Raw genomic sequence first — 26,233 nt, 5'->3', positions numbered from 1 at the left:
ATTAAGATTTCTCTATACATCTCTGTTAAAACATTTGTAAGAACAAAATTAAAGACTCATTGACTCAATTTCAATGGCTCTATTGGCGATTTTCTGAAGCTGAGGGGAGGAGAGGGAGAACAATTTGCTTGGGATTTCAAAAATCTTAGATTTTACATTTTGATAACTCTCATAGCAAATTTCTGAATCGCAGTCTTACATCACATCTCTTCTACACATTTAACTTTCCATGTATATATGAAGGACATAGCTGTTGCTACACCCATTTTAGCTTCTGTTTATAGAAGACAGGGAATATTTTAATTATTTTTTTAATCAATTACAAGACTAGCTTTTATAAAACAATAAAAAATCTAAATTAAACAATAAATAAATATTGTCCTACACAAAATAGAGCACACAGCTCCCAAATAACACTCTTTAGAACACTGATTGGGAGTTTCTTGGTTGTAAGTAGCCACCATAGCTTACTAAAATTTTTGTTCGTGGTATGTGTGTCAGAAAGAGTAAGAAACAGTTGTATTCAGAGAAACTATTATATACCTTTACTTGGGCAATATTACAGTTGCTTACCTGGAAAACAGGAGAACTCAGGTCTTCTTTAAAATAATTCCAGTAGCTTTTTTTCCCACATTAAATTGCATGTTGCCTTATATACATTCTTTAAAATGTAAGAAAGAAGCTTATCCTGCGATGGTCATTGGCCATATTTTATCAGAAACTGTAAAACACGAATTTCTTAAAATATTTGTTGTATATGTCATATATATATATAACATATATGACATATATAACATATATATATTTGTTTCCTCTTCAGAAAAAATTATCTTTCACCAGATTACTAGAGTCTCTTAACTTGATATAAAAATCATGCATAGCTATTAGGACTCTTACTGCTGTATCTTCAATCTAATCGACAAAGCATTCTAAGTCCATGTCATCATCAACAGGATCATCACAAAAATACAGTTAAGTCTTTTCAGGCCTTCTCCTTTCTCAATTTAAAGGACTGTTGCTTTCTATAGATGTTATCTGAGAAACTAAAAGGACCGGAGTAACCTCATCCCAACCTACTACAAGAAAAGATGTCACATTCTGTTCCTCCCCTTCTCACCTGTAGAAGTTCCTGCAGAAAGACCTGCAGGACAAGACTGAGAAGAGGCCTGGCCCTAATAACACAACTGATGATAGGGAGATGGGATATATTTTTCCACATATGCATGCCTTAAAAAGCATTTATATAAAACACATACACATGACATTGAGATATTACCCTCATTTCTTTACAGGTGGTGGATTGAGAAAGAGATAACAGGGTCTTTCTGTACTGGAGTAATCTATGATGGATTGGCATGGGGTGGACATATACAGTGAGAGCAGTATGGCCAACAGCAAGAAAGTGAAAAGCAAGTAATTGATGGTTCTTTTTCATTAACATATATAATTTCTCATCTACCTTTTCACTTTGGCTATGTATGTGCAACATGCTCTGCTACCTTATTTACTATTTCAGTTAATCCTTCCTACATCACCTATCTTGAAATTACTTTATGTTTATTACTTTAGGAAATGTGCGCATGTTATATTAACACACACACCAAGAAAAGGGACTGACAAAGGATAACTGTCTTTGACAATTTGCTTTATTTCTCTGTTATCTGTTGGCAACATCTGGGCTATTTTGCATGTAACAGTGGATGCACAGATGCTTAAATATGCATCTGCCACCTTCTCTATTGTTTTCATTGATGACTTTATCCAGATGCATAGTTTTTAAATCCATTTACATTTGCAACAAAGGAAAAACTCCTCTGCAGAGATACCTTATGGCAGAATCACTAATTGAGTAGCACCTATCTACATGAAGTGCTAAGTTTCAAAATACAGTTTTAATACCTGAACAAATTAAGAATCTGAACTGAGATCTTAATCTGGAGCGACAAGCAGAAATAGCTGCTACTGAGCCGCACCATAGCAGTCTATATAGTACAGTAAGTATATAGCCTACATGTATTTGGGATATAAAAACAGTAGAAAAAGTGCAAGCATTAAACAGAACAGAAAATACAAGAAAAAATCCACATTTTATGGAGATATTTCTAATTTTTTCCTCATGGAAAAAACTGTCAGACATTTATTAATTACAGGTGTTCTCAGCCATACATTTACAGAATACAATTCTAAGCTAAACCATGCCATTTTTAGTTACCAAAAAGAATGTCACTGCTTAAACACCTTAAAGCATAAACATCTTTAAGAGAAAACACAAAGAAGATACTGAGGAAGTTTGTCAAGTGCAAGTCAACAAGCCTACCACTATTTTGTTCTTCCAAGGGCAGCATTAAATACCAAATCAGAGCACTAGTAATTATTGAGGAAATCTCATCCAAACTTGCCATAAGAAACCAGAAAACCAGTAACATCAGAATCACTGCTTCTCTGAAGTGATGTGTTTTATCTTTCCTCTGCCAATTTCTTCAGAGTTCCTTATCATAGCTGATTTGGTCAGTCTCATGGTGTGCTAGCAAAGGTGTAAAAGAATATGGAAGAGTGTAATGGCTTGAACACAATACAGTGTTTATGCGGACACACAAGCACAGAAGCTAGCCAGAGGACTTCCAGACCAGCAAAACAGGATAAGAATTAAGAAGTTTCTTGCAAATTCAAAGCCAGGGCACAAAAGAAGTTTTTGATAGACTTGGACTGCAAAATAGGCATGAGAATCAGAGAAAGGTTTTCACTAATTCCTCCTCAAATTGTATTAGTATATTTCAACAGCTTGTCCTAGGCTCTGAAAACCCTGAACCAGAATGATAAAGGTGTTAAAAGATCAGGATTAATTTTTGCCTTCAGAGATGTCCGGAGAAGCTAATTACCAAAGTATGCCCTGAAACCCAGGACACTGCTTTTAGTCTCCATTTTAATAAAGTTAATCACACTTACAAATATAATAATCTAATATAATCTAATTGACTAAAGGCAGAAAATTCCAATAGATCAAAGATTTCATCAGTCCTCTTGTACTAAAGCCAGTACTCAAGAATTATAAACAATCTAAGCCTTCCGAATGAAAGAGTTCTTAAAACAGCTTGCTATATAATTTTGAAGACAAATCCAGTGATATGTAAAATAAATACAGTGTTGCATATTAAGCAGTACAAGAGGCTACCAAGCTCACACATTTTCCAGCTGCTGAGAAAATCAACACAGAAGTAAAATTGCCCAAAAGCTGTTATCATCCCAACACTTGAAATTCTCTCCAGCCATTGCTGAATAACATGAACTCAAGATTACAAAGATAAATCAAAAGTTATTCATAAACTGAACAATAAAAAACCTGAATATTTTGATAAAGAAAAAAACCCTCTTATATTACCAAAGATGACCCAAATCTATGTTATTAAATTGAAACATTACACAGCCATGAAGTTTCCTTAAATACAAGGATCTTAGCTTTCACTACATAACTCTATTGTTAAAGGAAGAACCATGTAGTACGTTGTCAGGAGGAAAATGAAGATAGAGCTGAGATATGTTTCAGCACATTCTGTTGTCTTCAATGCCTACAGAGAAACTCACAGCAGATTTGTGGAGCTCACTCCACTCCAAAGCTAGCAGAACCTAATATTTCCAAACATTTGCAAGACAGGTGACTTTTGAGATCAGTCATAAGAATGGAGATAAAGGCAAATAGAAAACAATACATTTTACATTATGGAAAAAATACCTATGAAAATATGCTGAAGAAAAGGGGAAAAAATTACCTGGAACAAGTTCCATAACAATATAAATAGGTTGTCGTTGTGTGCAAACTCCTATAAGTTTTACAATATTAGGATGATCATACTGTTTGAGTATTCTGCAAAACATATAGTAAGTTTATTATATTAATTTCAACTTTATTGTACATTATTAACTTTATTGTACAAACTGATTGAATAATATAGGAAAATATTCTAAATCCTTAATATAATTTTAAGGGAACATGTCATTATTGTTATCGTAACAAAAAAAAAATAATGTAACAGATCAATCACCATTCTGTTTGAAATGGAGGGCATACTGATTCACTAATAAATCAAAGATTGAACACTGTAAGTTTACCATTTGTTTGCATAACATTTGTCTATATTACTGAATAATGGCCTGACAGGTTTGCAGTTTCTCAAGAACCCTTGTAATTAAATAGCATTTCAGTGGTGGACCAGAAGCAGAGCTACATCAAAAAAGCATGCCCAGCATGCCTCTACATTTCCATGCCTCTACATTTCCCTGCTGCGCTTTTCAAAAGCACATTCATTCCAATTTTACTGTCAGAGATTAATTAATACAATAAATTTCAGAAGGACAGCAATTTTAATTTGGGGAATTAAAAAAATTTACATTGTCTTATGCAATACTTTCATAATAACATTTGCAGCCTAAACCAGCATGCTATGATTTGTAAGTGAAATGAAGGGCAAGGAAGAATTCTACAGAGACGTAGTAACTTATATGTTTTTTCTACTGTTTGTTGACTTAAACCACATCTTTTTCCCTCTTTTATTTCTGGATTCTGGAGTAAAATGCTAACCTACCTCGTGCATACATATCTAGTGAGAAATAATACATTTCATGTTATATCAGACTAACACTGCTCCATTAGTGGCAGGCTGCTTAATAAGTGAAACATCACTGCACCTGCCAACTTCTGAGCTATTTATTCAATAGATATGGTGGCTGATCTTCATTCTCTAAATGTACATTGTATCTTTTACTTTTCCATATTGATCATACTAGTTTGGGAGTAAAAATGAAAACATATGAAGCTTCACAGCAAGAGTGAGAAAGTTAATCTAAATAATTGTGAAACTATCTCAACATACCCCTCTACTCTGAGGTCTCAGTACTTATCTACATCAGGCTACATTCAGAATACTTAGCATATTGTGGCATGAATATTATTTAAAAAATAAGTGTGCAATCACATGCTGCCTGACACAACATAAAACATCTCTACTGGAGTGAACTCTTCTTACAAAGAAAATTACTAAATGGGGTCTATTCAGCAACCTCGCCACATTGGATCAGCTCTACTAGTCACACACATAAAGTAGGATTTATGACTGGTATAATCTCATTAAATGCGCACATGGCACATCTCAGAAGTTCCAAATGGAAGCACTTAAAACAACAAAATTGTGTTTTATAGGCATAGCTTGCTTTGCCAAAGAGGTAGCTTCAGCAAGTGCAGATGCTACTGCATTCACACATTAAAGTGCTATGCTTAGTTACAAGGGAAACAGTTCTGGAATATATTGGGGGGGGGGGGGGGGGGGGGAAGGAAGGAAGAAGTTTGACTACTGCTTCTTTGAATTTTTCTGAAGGTTAGATTTTGTAAATTCATCTAGTAATAAAACTTGAAAAAAACCCCCACAACAAGTATACATTTCAATGAAATTTAGAGAACCTACCTGGCTTCTGACAGAAATTTTATTTTCAATTCCTGAGGAAGATCTTCTTTACAAGTTTTTACAGCAACAGGAGTTTTATCTTTTAATGTTCCCTTATACACCTCACCAAAATTACCCTGAAATCAGGAAAAAAAAAAATCTTAAATAAAGAAAATCTTCACAAAACTCCACAAAAATAATGCAGAAAGCTAATGTAACTGGTACAGAACTTTGAAATGTATTTATGAAGCCAAATGAGGTTTTCTTCCAGTATTTGTCCCTAACACAACACAGTTCACACAGACATAGTACATCTATTATATGGGCACAGTGTATGAGTTTTACTTTGACCTTGATGGCAAGGGAAAAAAATACATTAATTGTATAATTACAATTTTCTCATAAAACCTCTTAGCAACTTCTGAAGTCAACAGACACTGATACTAGTGCAGTTTTTTCTCATTCTTACTCCTGCACTCTTTCATTTACACACTACCGTATTTTATAAACAGTTTTTAACTTGCAGTCTGTAAGTGACCAAAAGATGATCTGTGAAACTAAGACAAAACATAACATAATAACATATACATTCTCACAGTATACTCTCACAATATACAGGAAATAAAAAAATGCAAAATAAGAAAACTGAAACACTGAATATTCATAAATTAAAGCTGCTGCAAAAAATGTATTGTCATGTCTGCCCTGAGAAAGTTACATGATCCACATTTTTTTTAAAACCTAAGCTCAGTACTGCTCTATATATGTGGATAAGACTTTAGAAGTAGCTCCTTTTATACTCAGAATTTTCAGGTCTTCAACAACATACCCCAAGGTAAGTTTTTTGGTTTGGATTTTTTTTTTTTTTCATAGAAGAAAACTGAAGTACTAAAGACCATAGAATAATCTCCATCAGATGTATTATTTACTTAAATAAAAATAAAAGTAAAATTAATTAGGATGCAAATGGGAGGAAGAAGGAAATTGTGGGGTATATGACAAAACACTGCCATCAATGAAAAAAATCCAAGAGAAGGAAAAAACCCTCCAAATTAAACATCTCATACTTTTAATAAAGTTTTGCATTTCCCAAAGAGTAAGTACAACTTAATTTAAATCATGCATCTGATAAAATTCCACATGAATTCCACTTCTGTGTCCTGGTATCTGAGGCTGCAAGTAACTTCAAAAACCAGCAAAACTCTGTTGGAAATGTTTTCTTTTCTTTCCTGGGTGATGAAGATTTCATTACATCATGCATTGGAATATGGTATTGTCAAAGCAAGAAGACAGAAAAACTCATGGATGGAAAATAGTAATGCGCTGCTAGTAACAAGGGAAGAAATTTAGGCCTAAACATAGGTTTCCAGTATTATTTAGTATAACGTAGGATAAAGGAAGATGTAGCTGGCAAGCAAGGCATAGGATCTCTGACATCAATCTGCCCTTCTAAAATAGCACCTCCAGAGGCCAGGACACTGCCTCTGATATCTAAAATGGCACTATGTGGCCAAAGGTAAGAAGCTGAGTCACTCCCAACATATTTTTATTCTAGCCTTCTGGTCAGAAGTATTTAACAGTAAAAGCTGAACCCACCTTAAGGACTGCTTAAGTATTGAAAATGTTGGGTTGTTTGTTTTTTTTTTTTTTTACTTTATTCAAAATATTTAATTATTATCATAGATACATTCTTTTAATATAACATGTTTCTTTCACATAATTTTCATTTTGTGAGGTACTATAGAATTAATACGGAGTAAATAAACAAACCATTCAATCCTAAGGTGAAGGAAATCTTCACCTATTCTGAAGTTTGCGTCCTCTTACGCATTAAGCTTTCATGATTTTCCTCCTCTTACGCATTAAGCTTTCATGATTTTCCTCCTGAAGGTTTCAGGCCACACAAGACTTTAAACACCCTCAGATTTCTCACTTCCACGGTGAATGGCTGTAGTTTAATATTTTGTCATACAGATGCTGGCTGTAGTTTAATATTTTGTCATACAGATGCTGATAGTCCTGTCATTCTTATCTTTTCCAGTTTGACTCTATCTTTTTAGAGATAGATGCATAACAGATTTATGCTGTATTCCAGGAAAGTCTGTATCTTTTCCTCTATTTTTTAAAAAACATATCCTTCTATAATCACTTTTAAGCACTGAGGTGCCTTTATTGAACGTTAAAAATGCTTTGTGCTAAAAATATGCAGTGCACAAATTTAGTAAATTCAGTTTACTAAATTTTCATATTTTAACTGTCTTTACTCATCAAGACTAATCCATATTTATTTTTTAGCAAGACAAAGCTTTTTTAATGCCTGAAACATCTTAATTTTTCTCCCTTGATACTATTCTGTTGAAGAATGTGAAGCTGACACATGCAGACACAGTTCTGTTTACCAGCAGATAACATTTTATGTAATACTATGCTGCCAAAGAGATTCTATCCTGGGTAACACATCTTTCTGACAGTATTTAACTCCACATTTCATGAATAGTTTATCAATTGTTTTAGCGTGTACCAAAGTAAGGTGGCAGTTACTGCTTTCATTTATCTCTTCTTCAATGAAGCTTATTTTTCAGCTTTAGGGAAATCCTTTGTAACATTGTGTCCAGGCTGGTTCTTGGAACCCTCTTTACAGGTGCAAAGGTGCTAAAAATTTAAGTAAGTAAGGTTTGAGGCTTACCTGATTTTAAAGACTTGTAGCTTTCAAGAAGAATTTGTGATATAAACTACATCATACAATTATTAATTTTATACATATATGATTGTGAAGTTACCTAACATTGAATAAATCATAAAAAATAGAGAACGTTTTAACAAATATTGATTTAATCTCATTATATAAAATTTTATACATAAACCCATAAATTTCATAAATACATAAGCATATATTTATTTTTTGCAATTTTTGTATTTTACAACATTTTATAAGACTACACAAAGTAAAACAGTCACATTGTGCTTTATAGAAACCTAGCTAGCTTAAAAGCCTTCCAAAAGAGAAAAATATGTATGCCAGTTAAATACTTTCAGCACACACATTATATCTTTTACCAGTAAACGTGACTTACATTTATTTAAAGTGCAATGTTGTCTTGTGTATTAAAGTAAAAGAATTTACACAAAAATCGTGTACCACAGTAATTTAAAAGATAAGGCAAACAGGAAATGGCTCAATTGTTAATATATATTTATCTAAATGTTCTTGAGCTCCCTTGATTACTTACTTTGCCCAGTAATTCTCCCAATGTGACATCTTCATGATTGAGAACCCATTTTTTATCCTATAGAAAGCAAAGTGAAGAAGAATTTTCAGTCTGTGCAAATATGTACGATACATTTTCTAGAAGGTATATTTCACTAGAAGAAGCATTGTATTCATATTGCTCAATTAAAAGCATGCCAGGAAGTTTTAACTCTAATTGTGTATAAAACAGAGTTTAGAAGACTTGCTATACAATAAAATATTGAAATATACCACATAGCAAATTTTTATCAGAAGATTAAGCCTACAACAAGGCAGTACGTATGTAGATAAAACACTGTGCAAATTATCATACAAGCCTTGGAAATGATACCTAGCACCTGCTCTTAACAGGTCAAAATCAGATAAGATACCTGAGTCAAAATCAGATAAGAAAACTTCATTTTAGTGTAAGAAATATAACATGAAATGTAACATGAAATGGTAGATTAAAAAAACCCAACATTTTTCTTCTCAATGTACATGAAGAAGAACAGATTTTTCTACTTATTAACAAGACACACATTTGCATCTCTCTTTTGTGGTAGTTTGAAATATTACAGGCAACTACTTGAAAAGACAACATAACATAACAAATGCCAGTTAAAGTATCTGTTGAGTGCTGATGAGCAACACTACAAATACTCTGCAACAGCCCAAAGACATATAAAAACCAATTACAAACTTCTTGCTACACAGACATATTTAATAAATACTTAGCTAAAGTGTTAGAATAGGATATTTTAAGTCTAACTCATATTTATTGTTTTTTCATTTTACTTCTCTGTTAGCACCTCATCTACTTATCACCTCACAAACACTATTACTGCTCCTCATGTTAGCAGTAAAGCTCTAAGCTTTATTACTAATGAAAAAGGCAAATATCTCAAAAAGCGTATGCCAACTTCTTAAATCATTTCTCATTAAAAGTCACATAAAACCTAGCCAAACATGCTGGCTTTGAAGTACACCTAATACATCAGATTACCAGGTTTTCTGGACCATAGAGGACCTGTAGTGATCCTGCCCAGAAGACATGATGTACATCACAGTGTTAGTGATCCACACAGCAGTTAACTGGAGTGAGCCCAGGCCTGCTGCACAGCTCCCTTGTCTGAAGGAGGAACTCCGCCACTACACTGCAATAGTACCCACAGGCAGCTCCCAGTGGGTACTAGCAACCACACCATCTGCATGGCGCTACTTTTATCTACAAGTGCTCCAGGAAGCTCTCATGTGGATGTCCTTTCTGTTTACCAGCAGAAATAATGAACAGATTTGTTTCCTTGTAAGAAGATCCTGTTATAGATCAAATAACCAAAATGTGAGAATCTCTGCTACAGGCAGGGATTGTCCAGCATGCTGCATGTGGATTAGTGGCCCATTCAGTGCTATGCCACCTGGGGCTCCCACTATCTAAGGGAGTGCAAGATTGTCTATACTACTCTCTCCTTACAGTGTTAGCTGTAACAGACAGTATTTTAAATTATACCTTCCAGACTGTGAGTGCTTTTCCTACTGGAATCATTACCAGCATCTCCTGGTGTAAAATAGGATCTTTGCAATGTGTATAAATACCTGATGGCAAGGAATGAAGAAAAGGGAGCCAGACTCTTCTCAGTGAGTGGTGCTTAGAGACAGGGCAAGAGACAACGGGCACATATCAGAAACCAGGAAATTAATTCTGATCATGAGAAATTTACTGTGAGGGTGGTCAAACACCACAACAGGTTACCCAGAATGATTTGAGAGTCATCAGCTGTGGAGGCGATCAAAACACAACTGGACACAGTACTGGGAAATCCACAGTAGTTGAAGCTGCCTGAGCAGGGGGGTTGGAGGAGAGAATCTCAAGAACACCCTTCCAACCTAAATGAGCCTGTAATTCTAAGACAGAGAAAAACCTGCTGTGTGTAAATAGTCCATCAAATGCTAGAATGGTTTGCATTACAAGGGACCTTTAAAGATAATCTAGACCAACACCCCAACCATGGGCAAGGACATCTTTCTCTAGATAAGGTTGCTCAAAGCCCCATCCAACTTGACCTTGAACACCTCCAAGGATGGGGCATCCACAGGTTCTCTGGGTAATCTGTTCCAGGGTCTCACCACCCTCACAATAAATAATTTCTTACTTGTACCTAACCTGAATCTACCCTCTATCACATTGTAATTATAAAATAATTGTCTTTTGTCCTGTCACTAGAGGCCCTGGCAAAAAGACTCGCTCTGCCTCTCTTGTAAGTCAACTTTAAATACTGAAAGGCTGCACTAAGGTCTCCCCAGAGCCTTTTCTTCTTCAATCTGAACAACCCCAACTCTCTCACCCTGTCTTCATAGCAGAGGTGTTCTATTCCTCTGATAATTTTTTGTGTCCCTCCTCTGGACCCATTCTAATGGTCCATATCTTTCTTGTATGTGGATCTCAGAGCATACAACCAGTAAAGTCTGCTGTCAACTCCTCAGGAAGGTGGAGGCTTGTAGTGACTGATGGCTCCCTCCTTTTGCAAGGAGGAAACTATTCAGCAGATAATCCAGAGATGTTCTGGGAAAAGAGTGAAACGAGTACAGAAGATTTATGCTGCACTTGCTGGGAAGGTGGCTACTTATTAGTATCCACATTTTTTGACTGAGTTCAGAAGAGAAAAAAAAGTGTGTGTGTGGGTGTCGTGGTTTGAGCCCAGCCGGTAACTCAGAACCACACAGCCGCTCGCTCACTCCCCCCCTTCCTCCCCCCGCTCCCGGAGGGATGGGGAGGAGAATCGGAAGAATGTCACTCCCACGGGTTGAGATAAGAGCAGTCCCACAACTAAGGTATAATACAAACCACTACTGCTACCACCAATGATAATAATGATTAGTGAAATAACAAGGGGAGAGGATACAATTGCTCACCATCCGCCGACCGATATCCAGCCCGACCCGAGCAGTGATCTGGGCCTTCCGGGTAACTCCCCCCGGTTTATATACTGGGCATGACGTGCTGTGGTATGGAATACCCCTTTGGCTAGTTTGGGTCAGGTGTCCTGTCTCTGCTTCCTCCCGGCTTCCCCTCCTCCCTGGCAAAGCATGAGACTGAGAAAGTCCTTGGTTGGAATAAACATTACTTAGCAACAACTAAAAACATCAGTGTTATCAGCGTTGTTCCCAGGCTGAAAGTTAAAAAACACAGCACTGCACCAGCTACTAAGAAGGAGAAAAATGACTGCTATAGCTGAACCCAGGACAGTGGGGTGTCATTGTTATGGTGAGTTTTGTTTTTCTTTTCTTACATATAACGTCAAAAAATCACACAGACCATTGCTCCTGTAAGCTGTGCTCAGTGTGAACTTCTAGAGACTTTCTGAATGCCTCTGTTCACCCACACTTCCATTATGCAACTTCTGTCAGCCCCATCACATGAATTCCTGTACCACGCCACCATGCTGTGATGGGATCCATACTTTGCCATTCCTATTCCTCTTGTGAGGAAATGCCCTACTAACATAGAATCATAGAACAGTTTGGGTTGAAAGGGATCTTCAATATCAAGTGATCTTTCTCCTACAGCCAAGATTCTTGATTAAAACAACTGCCTCACTGATCAGACACCCTAAGTAATGCATTCCCTTCATCTCCTCCTTTTGATTTTACAAAAAATCACACATATTCTGTTCACTGAAGATTTTCTGGATTTATTTTTTTTTTTCTGGTTGGATGCCTCATTCAGAAGCTGTTACACGACAGATAGGAAGCGCCATCAAAGTGCACACTTTCCTCTACCAGTAAAATGCAGGTTTAAGAAAACAATTTGCAAGTAAAGCTGTAAAGAAAAAAATCACAAAAATGATTACTTGGAGGTATTAACATAAGGGGCTTTAACATTGAAATGCAAATGTAAAAGCAAAAAAGTTATACAATTAAAATGTAGTGGATTTTTTACTGCTTCATTCCAATGATACAGTACTTCAGTGAATGACTTTTTGAAAATATTAAAAACATGGCTTTTCAAAGGCTTGTTTATGGAGAAAAAATCTGATGCATAGTCCTTCAGAAGACTAATCAAAGAAAATGGCAACATAAAATGGAACCAAGTGATCTGTGGAAGGATTTGTTATCACTGTATCAGTACATTAATCATTACCTGTACTTTTCATTAAAACTTTCAGTCATTTACTCTATCAGTGTAACCCATTCATTACATTATGATGGTTCTGCCAGAGCTTTCATAATCAAAGGATTATTCAAATTTTGGTCATCTTTGCAACTGAAGTTCTCGTTGCTTTAGAAAAAAATCTTTACTGATCAGCATATGCAAATTATGCAGCCCTGCTATTATCAGTTTCACAAGATATCAGTAGGTGAATATCCACCTCAGGGGTACATAAGTGGGAGAGTTCACTGCTTATGAGACCCTTCTATGAATAGAAATCTTGAATTACTTTTGTAGGTATACAAACTACGTCTTAAGATTTAGAAGACTTATCATATGTCTCACTCCTGTGGCTAAACGGCTGAGCCAGAAGACTGAAAAGGAGGCAGGTGCTGCTCCAACGATCCTTTCTGCTTCCAGACGGAATTTCTTCAGAACTGTTCTTTCACTACTCATCAGGCACCACCTGCACAGACCTCAAAAGCAGACAGCTCAGGAAAATGATGTAACCCTTAGCATATTGTACTCTTTTTGATCGCACCTCTCATCATTCATTTAGTCTTTCAACTTGTGCATTTATAATGGAACCTGGCACTGGCAATATTTGCCAGATGATCCACATGAGATTAGCAGAAGGTACATACTGTGACACAATTAACAGAACAGAAACTGTAACCCAGAACTTCTATCTATCTATCTAATTTCTTTCCCCTCACTCATAAGCTTTTCTGTTATGCTTCCCCCTCCTGGTTTCTCTCTCTCAGGTTTAGTGAAAGCCTTAAGGACTATGAACACAGTATTTATATATTTTTTTCCCACTAGCAAGTATCAAAACACAATTCTCCTTCTCCTGCCTCTTATATAGCCTTGTCTGAGTGTTAACATTGAGCTTCTGGATAAAAAGATGGCAGCTTTCATACTACATCCTATTTTTCTATTTGCAAAGTAAACTGATTCACTTGAGATACCTTCACTTGAGATACTCAGGTGCGGCAGGGCACAGGGATTACACACTGTAAGTCCTATGCAGAGAGAAGTGTCTAAGCCCTAGCACTAGCTAAGCCTGAATTTTCTCCTAAGAGTGTAATTTCCTCCTAAAGTACATGACTTCTCATGCTGTGAAAAGAGAGGCTGGAAACCTAACACAGAGCTTTGTATTCTGTGATGGTAAGGAAGCACTTCCAACTACCGTCCCTAAGTCCATTTCTCAATTCAACTCTGAAGCTGCAGTTAGTCCCTCTGTCCCACAACACTAGTCAAGTTGAAGAAAGCATTTCAAATATAAATAGTAAGTTAAAAAAGTCAGCATGCATTGCAGTTTTATCTAGTATCTTCAGGAACTTGTGAAGTATTATAACCCCTTTTAAAACTGTACCAAAGCAGTTTTTTAAGCAGATAGTAAGAAAGAATCTAAGAGAAGAGATGTTGTCACCTACATCATACTAGTGTACAATTCTGGCATTTGTCCAAAACCAAACTCATCTGTCAAGAAACAAACCCAATTTTCTAATTTGCAGTGTGCTGGATATCCCTTTAAACACCCTTTCAAAACAAAGTGCCACTGGTTCAGATTGATCTTTAATTAATAAACAGCACTGCAAGCTGGACAGTAACAAAGAAAACATTCTTTCTACAAGAATGTTGTCTCGCTAATTCTGTTCAAATTGCAATGGGTTGAATATGTCATCATTCAATATTTTTTGATAGCTGCCAATAATTAAATAAATCCTTTAAGCACACAAAGGAATGGAGGCATACTAGCATATCATAAACAAAAGTCAGAAATAAATTCATGACTTTTTTCTGTCTGATCATAAATTTTATGATCTTCTGGAAGTGCTTAATTCTGGTTGGGAATAAAATGTAAATATTTCTCCAATTGTTAAATGCTATTACTCTACAGATTAAGCATGCATGCAAAAGATACTGAAAGTTAGAATAGAAATGTGACAGGAAAATGTGAAATACAAAATAATCTTTAATGTAGGTATAGATAAACAGACACTGTAAAGCCCATCAATTCAAGTCATAGAAATTTTCTTTTCAATCAACCTGCTTCTAAACCAAACAGAGCAAATCCACCACGTTTCCGTACCTAATCATAAACTAATCTGAAAGAGAGAGGACAGAATTCTGCAGACTATTAGTGCACTACTATTCCCCCCAGAAGGAACCTGCTTAGCTGCCTTCTTGTAAGACCACTATAAATCTCTCTCTAATTCATGCTTGTTCAGATCTATCTATTGTTAATTTTGGATCACAGAATATAAAACCACTTTAGACAAATCCAGTTACGGAATTTAGTGCTTGACAATGTTTGGTTTTTACGTTAATGATATATCTTATTTCCAAATGGAATTACTGAAGAAATACAGAACTTTACCACATTCTACTTTATTTATGTCCTATGGTTTTCCCCATGAGAGGAAACTGAATTACATGACTGCCATACTTCTTAGATAAGCACAGTAACCAACTTGGCTCAGCTCAGATAGCGCTCCAGTGCCTCTTGAGAGATAATCCTTTATCAGACATGACAAGCTATTTGGCAAAAGCAGGCTTCTGAAATTCTCTATGGAAGAATACCAGGGAAATTACAAGACACCTAAAGGATAGGAAAGAACTGCCACAAGGTGGACTTTCACCTTCCTCTTGAGAGGAAAGTAAAGATGAGCAAGAACCCTACTGAGATTGCTCTAGGCAGATGTATTCCTTCCTTCCTGGCTGGGAAAGGCATTACTGTCTTCTGAAGCCACATCCTCCCGCCTGTTTTGTTCAATGGTGTTACTTTTCCTTGCTTATTCACCCTCCTGAGCTCCTGAGCAGCAGAGCAACAGGGTGTTGTGAAGGCTGCCTGCTCTCCAGAGCCATGAGGAACCCCTGAGGCTATGATTCTATGATTCTATGACAGTTCCTGAAAAGCACAACAATCCACTTAACATATTTAAACCAAGTTAAGATACCTATTTATAGCTTTGAGACTCTATTTCTCCTCCACATAATGAGAGGAATTTTCCTGAAAATCTGTACCACTCTGTCCAACTGGGCAGTGTTTCCAACTTTAAAGTTCATTCATTTGCATAAGTTGTAAAATTTAATATGAGGCAGATCAAAATAAATGAGATCTGGAAAAAAAATTACAAATTGCCATTGTCCAGTTCTCCCAGCAGACAGTAATGCGTGAACTACTGCTGTACTGTGCTACCAACCCAGCTGAAAAATTACTCTAAACTATATTTGTAACTTGCTGGAATTTTTAAAAAACTTTAAAAAAGTCATAAGTAAGTGGATGGCTAAGATGTTTGGGACAGCGCCTTTGATTTGTGGTCTGCCAACCCTTTGTGATTAGGAGAAGATAATTAACAAAGAAACATATTTAAAGTGAAGTTGAAATTTACTCTTTGGTCAAGAGAAACTTCAGCTGGAAAGTGTTTTGGAGTTTGCAACTAAAAAAAAGATTGAAAAAGAATCAGATGTACATTTTGATACCAGCCTTTCAGTGGTGAAATTCTAGCTTCTATATATAACCTGTTTGTTAGACACTGCATTTGTGTTTCAGTAGTGAATATAGGTGTCTCAGTGAACTGAGCTCTTTACTAAAACCAGATGCTGTTCATGAGATTATAATGACATTATATTAAAATGTTCAGGACACTTCTCTGAATTCCTATTTCTTTGTGGACTAGAAGAAACAATTTTAACCATCTTGAGTATCTCATACATTTCAATTAATCAAACCAAGTACACAGCTAGGAAAGATTTATGACCTCATGAAAGGATACAAATATCAGCCCTTTTTTTGATAGGATAGTAATAATGATTATAGTGATGGCAAGGACTAATCTATTAAATTATGAGCACAGCTCACCATCCAGAACCCACACCACTGCTACCAGCAAGGGAGCAGGGCAGGCCAGGAGGACAGCCCTAGTTCAGATCAGCCACATCCTTGGTGATAAAGCAGGTCTGGGGCCACGCTGGGGGTCAGCTTGTGGGTCGGGCTCAGGGTGAAGGCCAGTGAGAGGAACCAGAGTCAGACACAGGCCATGACTGGTGGGCACGTTCACAGTGACGAGGCAGTGCCACGATCAGTCCAGAAGCCACCCAGGGATCAAGGGCCAGGGCCTTACAAATTGGGGCACATGACGAGGCACAGGGCTGCGAGGCAGCAGGAGCTGGGGCTCAGCTGAGCAGCAGAGCCTCACAGATGAAAGCAGCTCCCACAGGCTTTGCGTGAGACCTTCACCCAGCTGAGGGTTGAAGGAGTAGTCCTCAGCTGCATTATCCTGTTGGTCCTAAGCTCTATCCAGGAGAGCGGGTGGTCTCAAGATGCTTATTGACCTAGCTTTTTACTAGTAACATGTTTGGAGTCCTATCTCCATATCTTCCCTTTGAAGATACTGCTAGATCTGTTGGCAAAATGCTAAGAAAAAAGGTGTCAACTAGGCAAACCACACAGTGGAGAACTTGGTCAGCCTTGACACTGCTACCCTATCTCAATGGTCAGGTACTAGCTAACTGTCATGATATTGAAGGTATTTAACCCGTAATTAAAGAAATAAACCTTCAACTGTGAAAAAGAATACTTCAAAAATAATCAGAAATTTCTCTTTTTACTTGTAAAATAAAGTACTCTGGATATAAGAAGATGTTAATAAGTTAGGAAGATGCTAGTAAGTCTCATAATTCCCTGGGCTATGCTGAGTTTCATGACTTGCGCAGTCAGTAGGGAATCAGTTGGTCCTTTCTTCAGTGCAGAGGCAGGTACCAGAGTTGTGTGCAAGGCCGCTGAGGCCACAGTATGAACAGCAGATGGTGGCTGTACGAGATGTACTCTCATTTTTCTTCTTCTGAGCTATGAGACTGAAATATTATCACTATTGCCCTAAATTTCTTCCAGGTAAGCTCAAGTCTGAAGCACAGTTTTCCTCCTGCCTATCTGCCTTCATTACTAGAAACCACATCGAAGAAATCACAAATTATTATGCCAGGAAGAAGTCTTACAAATCAGTTGCAGTAAATTATAATAGCTTTCAGTAAGATGGAAAACATAAACCAGAACAAATACTTAGTGTTCATATTCCCCTAGCATTATTTTTCTATAATTTTTGGTAACAATTTCAATCATGAAGTACTCTAAAATGGTACTTTTTCAAATTAACAACCAGCAGTAAGGCAATTATATACTAAACACCTTTAAAACAGACATTCTGGGAATCAGATATGAATTTAAGAGCCTCAGCTTAAACACTTGACTTTAAAATCGTACCATTTTTAATAGGAGCAAGAAAAAGGGATAAAAAGAAAATGCCACCTACACTTACATTCAGTTTCAGAGCATCATGGAACAAACCAAGATTCTTACCCAGATGCCAAAGCAAGACTTGTGAAAGAGTGAGCAAATCCTGATCAGGTTCCATCGCAGTATGAATAAATAAGAACTCAATGTTATCATCACTGTCATTTACTTATTTCATGCTCTCTGTCATATTATTTACTCTAGCTACTTCAGACCATATTAAAATCATAAAGCTGGATGCCATCATACTAACGAAGGCAGTATCTATAGCAAATTCTGCCACTACTTTTAATCTTAACAGCAGAAGTAGCAAAAGCAAAAAAGGCTAAAGACCTCTAGAAATTGGAAACCTTAGCTGACTTAGAGAATCCCAAAATGGCTGAACCAAAAGGAAAACGTATTGCTTTAAGAGAACTGAAAACATAATCTACCTGAACACAGTGTGGAGACTTTACCAAAAGCCTAAATATCCCTCCCCTTTCCCTCACCACAGTAAATTAATCATTAATATTACTCTAAAAAAAAAAAAAAAAAAAAAAAAGAATTATAGTGTCAGCCTCTTACAAGTACTGTGCATAAGTATGCATTATGCTCATTTCTCCATGTTGTACACAGAAAAAATGCATTCAGAAAAATATTTTGGAAAGTAATATTTGCTCTCCTTCTTCCAAATGAAACAGAAAATATCAATACTATGAATTACTGCAGCTAAGAGAAATTTTTCCACAAGAAAAAGAGAAAGAAAAAGGCAATCTTTCATTTTCAGTATTAATGATAATTAGAGTAAGACTCTTTAACGGATAAGAAAATAATAATCACAGATAATTTTTCATCACATTCAGATATCACTTATCAGAACTTGATGAACCAGAGGAAAAAAAGAAAGTGAGTAACGGTTGTATACATGTGTGAAAGGCCTAAAAATGTGGAAATGAGAAATTATCTTCTTAGAGAAGTACTATTTTTGACACCACTTATGCCAGTATATCTAATGCGCATATCAATTTCATGAATCATAAACTGTATGCTTCAAGTCCTTCAGATTAAGTACAGAAATAAAGGTAGGTAGTGGAAAAGATTTTTCATAAGAACAAGTGAGTTTTACAAGAGGGGTTTTAAAAAAGCCTTTCTGACAACTTCTTTAAAACTGTTTCAGAATAAAGATTCATGAGCTGTAAAAATTCTTATAGAAGCTGTTTTGCATTATTATCAGCACTGTATTAAGCCACACTGATGAACTCAATGTGAGCTGTAAAGCAGAATAATAGTGCAGATAGGTTTACCTCCTGGGAAAAAAGCACTACTTCATCTGACTTGTTATTGTTCCATAAAAAACCACTGTGTCATTCAACCTTTCTGCTAAACCAAATTCTATATCGCCATAAATCTAGAGCGTAGAATTGAGATTTGCAAAAGCTATTATCCAGCGTATAAGCTGCAGAAGTGACAGATTGACTGCACAGCTTTTCTTTGAGCATTCTTTCTTGAAGATCAATAGACAAAATTACTGTAGAAGTCAACATGCAAACCTAGTTTTCTTCAGTTTTTTAGTTGAAGGATGTGCAGTATTTCCTTAAGTTTATATTCTGTTATTCATCAAAGGACTAGAAAGATGCTAAGGATCTTTCACGAAAAATACAGGAAATAGAGGAAAAAAAAAAAAAAAAAAAACCCTGAGAAGGAACCAAACATAGAATGTGAAATCCTTCAGCACAGGAAGAGGAAAGCCAAGTTTATGTCAGAACCATTATATTTCAAACACATCAAAGAAACTTACAACATTACTCTCTACCTAATATAGCAAATCCAGCCCTCTAATCGAAGTACTCTGAATCACCTGTTAACCAAATATATGCAAACCAAGAAATTATCTGCCCTTTACCAGATATGCCCTCCAAAATAGTGAGTCTTCCGTATGCTCAAAGGCAAACAAACCTGTGTGATAACATAGTTTCCCATTTAAACATTCTGTATGATTTAAAAAGAGAGGAATGCTCCATCCTCTTTCCGTCCTCCCTGCAGACGCACCCTTTAAAAGTGTTATCTTCCAATTTTATTCTAAACCTGATCACAGAATGAAATACCATAAAGACAAGGCTGAATCAGAAACATTCATTAGTGCAGATTTTCAATGCTATGGCCTTGAACAAAGCAACAGAAAACTTTGATCACTGGATATAAATCAACTTTGTTACTCTTTGTTCAGGTAACAAAGGTTCAGAGCCTTATGTGCCTCTGTTATTACAACATATTTTTAAGAGATTTTTTGAGAAAAAAATCCTCTAAATTTTAAAAGTAGTCAAGATACCTGAAATTATACATAAACTTGGTTTAGTACTTTGTTAGAATAATGTGAAAATTACTCTCTTTTTTCCCTTTTCTCATTAGGATGCAATACCTTGAAAGTACAGACCACCATTATGAAAGATATAATCTTATTGTTACCTGTCAGAAATATTGCAACACTCTGCCTTAAAAGCAAATCCTGTACCACCTCTATGTTCAGTGGAAATAGGAATATAACTGAAATCCATCTCTAGCATTAAGATATGAAACTCTGTTATCAAATCAAAGAGAAGCTGCAGTCTTCTCTTCAGATTCCAGAATTAAACTAAAGAACCTACTGAAAATCTGTCTAAATTATCCTAAAAAAATACTACCAATTTCCTTGACATATGAATCAAAGGCCTTCTGCATGATCATCATAATACTGAATAACAAATACGTGGCAAAATATTCATTTTGTGCCTATGCAATAAATACAGTCATTTTCTATAAGTAAATCTTTTACTTATTATAAATCCTCACTTCACACTGTGGTTTCAATTTCCTTAAAGAAAAGATATATTTTAACATTTAAAAATTCATGTATCAGACTTCATGAGAATTACACCTTTGGGCCAAAAAATCAACACACAGAGACCATAATCACCAGGTGCTTCTTGGCATTCCTACAAGCCTGGTCAGATGCATGGGTACCACACTGGTAATTGACAGAGGGATCCTCTTTGGAGCTACAAACTTAGCCTAGGTAATACTGCAATAACTGAATTGCTCACTGCTACAGCCTGCTTCTTCCTTTCCAGCTGAGATTTCTGCTCTTAAAGAGCTGTCCTCAAATCAAATAAATGCAAGATGATCTTCCCAAAAGGCTCACCATTACTGCAGTTGTTTCCCTTTCCTGTCACAAGATGAGAATTTCTAACTGAGCGATGGGATTACTTCATGATAAACTTGAAAGTCTCCTTGGTAAATCTCTTTGCTTCAGTGAACTTCAGCTTTTCAAAATAAAGCAAAACCAAACCAAACACCCGTAAAGTCAACCAACACTAAAGAGGCAAAACACAGGAAAACAACTTCTGTTTAGCTTTGCATTGATAAGTATATGTTAACTAAATGCTAAAGGAGCCAGTATTACTTCTGTGGTACTACTAAGAAGCCGAAACATGGAGCAGATACACCTCTTGCCATCCATCTTTGAAAGCTGAGCTCAAAGACTTCTAAACGCAAACTACTCAAATTGGTTCAGTGACTGAAAAATTAGGGTCATGTCAGATTTTTATGAGTGCATTTTCATGAAAGGAATGTCTCTACCTTTATGTTCTCCATTAAATGTATATTTCTTCATCATTTCTTTCCATGTCTAACACTAACATACTCTTGCAAGACAGCATCACATTCACAGAATTCTTACATCATTTGCAAACTTATTCATCAACATTAGAATCACTATCACAAATCACATTTTGTTTTTCTTACCACTTTTCATTCCTCTCACTCAGCATTAATTGGTTCATCATTTTCATGTAGAGAAAATGCTGAGGCCATATCACCAGCTTCTTTGTCACATCAAAATGGAATCAGACTTTTAAAATGAAAGTTACTGGTAATATATATATGGCCTAATTATCTGACAAACTAGAAGGTTTTTTTTTTCATCAGCTCAGAATCTGAATTTACTACAGAGGATCATGGAATCATAGTATTATAGAATAGTTTGTGTTGGAAAGGACCTTAAGATCATCCAGTTCTAACCCCCCCACCGTGAGCAGGGATGCCTCACACTAGACCATGTCGCCCAAGGCTCTGTCCAGCCTGGCCTTGAACACTGCCAAGGATGGAGCATTTACCACTTCTATGGGGAACCTGTTCCAGTGCCTCACCACCCTCACTGTAAAGAACTTCTTCCTTATATCTAACCTGAACTTATCCTGTTGAAGTTTGAACCCATCATCTCTTGTCCTATTACTACAACCCCTGATGAAGAGTCCCTCCCCAGCATCCTTGTAGGCTCCCTTCTGATACTGGAAGGCTGCTATGAGGTCTCCACACAGCTTCTCTTCTCCAGCCTGAACAGCCCCAATTTTCTCAGCCTGTCTTCGCACAGGAGGTGCTCCAGCATCTTATCATCCTCATGGCCCTCCCCTGGACTTGCTCCAACAGCTCCATGTCCTTCTTATGTTGAAGACACCAGAACTGTACACAGCACTCGAAAGTACTGTCACCAACCACCTTGTTTCTCATGTGCCTTAGCATGCTTTCCAGGAGAATCTGTTCCAAGATTTTTCCAGGCACAGAGGTAAGACTGGTCTGTAATTTTCTGGGTCTTCCATTTTCCCCTTTTTGAAAATTGGGATTATATTTCCCTTTTTTCAGTCATCAGGAACTTCACCTGACTGCCATGATTTTTCAAATATATCCTTTCCTTGGATCTTGGATCCCTTTCAAAGGATCCAAAGACTAGGACTTCATTAGCACTAGCGAAACAGTAACAGATCTCCCAAGTGAAATGGTGCTGAGGACCTGAAACATTCATCTAGGGGGAAAAGCATTATTTCAAACTAGATGTCTCTTGCTTCTGAAGACTCAACAACCTCCCATAAGCAGATGTGCACCTTCCATTTTTTTTTCCAGTTGAAAGTTTGACTCCTTGGAGACTGCTCAATGACGGAAGGAAAGCATCGTTAAGTGGCATAGGCAGATTTGCTTCAAAAGTGTATTTCTGATCCAAGTGAAAACATTAATGCACATATATCCAAACAAAGATGGCATTCCTTATTTGTTTGATGATTCCCTTTTCTAGTAGTCAAACTGAAGCATACCCACAACTTAAAACAGATTTCTTAAATGTAAAAAAATGTATTTTAGAAAATTTTAAAACCTTCTCAAAATGATGTCAAAGATGTTAGAAAGTTAAAATATATTTAATATGTTTAAAATAGCATTTCTTCGAATAACGTGCTTGGGTGTGCACTGAGGTTACTCAGGGTCTTTATGTACCAGTCACTTCATCAATAATCAACTGAAGAACCTAACATACGTTTTTTCTAAAAGATTATAAATAAATATGAGAGACTTTTTCATTAAAGAAATCACTTGCAGGTATGTTTTTTAATACCTTCAGTTTTTCTAATTTAAATTCTATTATTACAGTATCATTAAAATTCCAAGCAGGCAGATTTCATCTACATGAAATGGGATGTGGGACAAGCCTTTTGTGACACAATTAAGATTGTTCCTTTCAAGGGCAACGTCACAGAAGGTGAACACTAATTTCACTAATATGGTAAAGAAGAATGAATGACTGGGAAGGAACGATTGCAAAAACAAACTACATACCATAATTCTTTTTCTGTGAAGTTCTGTCATATTTAACTTTCATTTTCTAAGTAGGTTATTACAGAGACAGCAATTTGCATGAAAAGATTAAAGACTGCCCAAAATGTCAAAGACTGCTTTGCAGCTATAATACAAACAAAGAAAACACAGTCTTGAAGATCTTCGCAGGTGTCAAATGAATTTTAAAGAAATTATTAAAGATATTCTGGTAATAGCATATGATGCATAAAATACCCCCAACACCAGTTGTCAGAGTGCATATGCTATTTCTGAATACAATTTAAAATGTCTCCACTTGCCCATATGAAAGCCAGAGCTCCATGCAAATCAAAAAGGAAAGCTTACAACGCTCTTTGTCTTACTTCTGAAATATTTTTTCCAACAACTAATTTTTATCAGATAGGAAAGCTAAAACTATCATAACATCATAGCTCAGACCGAAAGGTATTACAAAACAAAATAACTTAGTTGGTTTGTTTTTGATTTTTTTTTTTAACAACAGCTGCTCTAAAGCAATTTAAATCATCCAGCTAACACCCTTCCAATACTGTCTTACTTGGTTCAAATTATGGTCACGAAGCATTCGGTACACTATATATTGATTTTAGTTTATACAAAATATAAGCACATATGAGACACTCAGATCATATTTCATATATTCTTGAAAGCCTATATACAATATATGTAATACATTACGTAATTCATTTATTTTAAAAAACTTATATAGTAAAGTTTCCTGCCACCCAGTACTCTTCTCAACACTACCAGTCAGTATTACCATGGACATCCTTCCCATTACTTTGCATAACCTAGCAGAATGAAAATTGAAAAGTTCATCAACCCTAAAGGAAATACTTCTGCATGTTAAGACTGATGCAAACCAGCACAAAATATGTCATATGAAAAAACAAATGGAGCCTGTGTGATTGGATTTTATGGATTACTTGCAGCACTTCAGGAAACCTGAGTAGTCAAAAGCATTTGCACTGTGGCTCAAATAGACTACCAACTGGTCATAAAAGTAGCATGATTCTAGAGGAAATACTAGTATTTTCACTAATTTTAGTTAATACTAAGACTAACTCAACAAGTATAGTGAGACGTCCCACTTCATTTTCCCCAAAAAATAAAAAAAACAGTAAAAAAACCCAACTGAAACCAAGCCAACCAACCAACCAAAAAAAAACCCAAACACCAAAAACTGACAGTAGAAAAGCCTGTCTTAAATGTTGTCCTCCATCCCTTTGTAAGGAGATTATGACACAATGTAGTGGTATGGGTTCAAGACCTGAAAAGACCCACCACACAGTCATACATGTCTGCATGGTTATCACTGAGGTATTCATATGATCTGTTCATACATTTCTATCTCAAAGTCCATGAGATCAAGTACAGTCATGGAGAAATGATTAGGAAAGTCATTTGGGACCATATTTCTTCCATAGTATAGGTACTGGAAAAATTCTCTGACAATAGATAGTTACACAAAACTGTGCATAAATTAAAGCTTGACTTTATAAAAAAAAAAAGATAGCAAAACGAAAATAAAATGTCAGGAATACTGAGACTCCCTGTCTTCCAAGTAAATAACAGAGAATGAAGAGATGATGTTTTCCAGGTGATGTTCTCCTGTTTGACCAAACTTCTCTACTAAATGATATCAGAGAATAACTAAATTCTGATATCATTTAGTATGTAGTAACATACTGCACTACAGTTTTACATTCGCTAAAATAGGTCTGTTCTCACAGTATGTACACAGACAGGAAACAGAAAAGTCCTTAAACATTTAAATCAAAGAGGGTATTACAGAACACAAAAATTTGCAAACAGGTATAAAAAGATATTTTCAGTTTGGCAACCCTTTATTTTTAGCTTAAACAGTTTGTACCAAAATACAACTATTCACACATCAAAAATAACGTCCTACCTTTTCTCCTACGTTCCACAATGAATTTAAGCAATATTTTACGTTCAATAAAGTGCCAATTTGGTAATCACCAAGACATCAGCCTAAAATGTGTATTTGCAAAGCCCCATTCTTAAAGTTTAAAAATTAAATTATTTGGTAAGCATAGATAAAAAAAAAAAAATCACAACAATTTTGAGAAAGAGAATATGATTTAATTTTTTAGGATTATTAGGGGAAAAGGACTAGGACCTTGGAGTAGGGAACTAACTCTGAAGTATAAATTGTTATGCTTCCTGAAATTTTGTAAACACAGAAGGTGCTTTACACCCATGCTTGAAACCAGTCTTAAAATAAAATCAAGAACAAATGGCTTACTCATAATTAAAATGCAAAGATTTAAGTGGAAAACAGTTTGCTTATGAATGAAACATCAATTAAGTAGATACTTACTGCAAAACTACTGGAGGAAGCCAAAGAGACTCTTATGCTTTCTAAACAGTGATATACTTTAATATTTTCATCCCTTTAATTTCCCTCCTGAGAGACTTTTTGCAATAGCTTACTGATTAAAAGAGGATTTTTATTTAAA

The 26,233-nt window shown here is 36.0% G+C and overlaps 1 protein-coding gene across 11 annotated transcripts in view; it reads right to left on the bottom strand.

Annotated features, from left to right (window-relative positions):
- Nucleotides 1-26,233, bottom strand: part of FER (FER tyrosine kinase) — a 166,503-nt gene that overhangs the window by 55,084 nt on the left and 85,186 nt on the right. For 9 of the 11 annotated variants that reach the window (XM_030511505.1, XM_030511506.1, XM_030511513.1 and 6 more), the window contains 3 exons: nt 8,666-8,722; nt 5,457-5,572; nt 3,768-3,862 (listed from right to left, as the gene is read on the bottom strand). In XM_030511505.1, the coding sequence (XP_030367365.1) occupies nt 3,768-3,862; nt 5,457-5,572; nt 8,666-8,722 (268 nt within the window). Of the gene's footprint in view, nt 1-3,767; nt 3,863-5,456; nt 5,573-8,665; nt 8,723-22,929; nt 23,116-26,233 lie in introns of those variants that run through there. The other 2 variants (XM_030511515.1, XM_030511516.1) reach the window with 2 other exon arrangements.

The sequence above is a fragment of the Strigops habroptila genome, chromosome Z (genome assembly GCF_004027225.2).
Source record: "Strigops habroptila isolate Jane chromosome Z, bStrHab1.2.pri, whole genome shotgun sequence".
Classification (NCBI taxonomy): Eukaryota; Metazoa; Chordata; class Aves; order Psittaciformes; family Psittacidae; genus Strigops; species Strigops habroptila.
The sequence above is the reverse complement of the archived record's forward strand: the minus strand, read 5'-3'. Positions and strand labels throughout refer to the sequence as shown.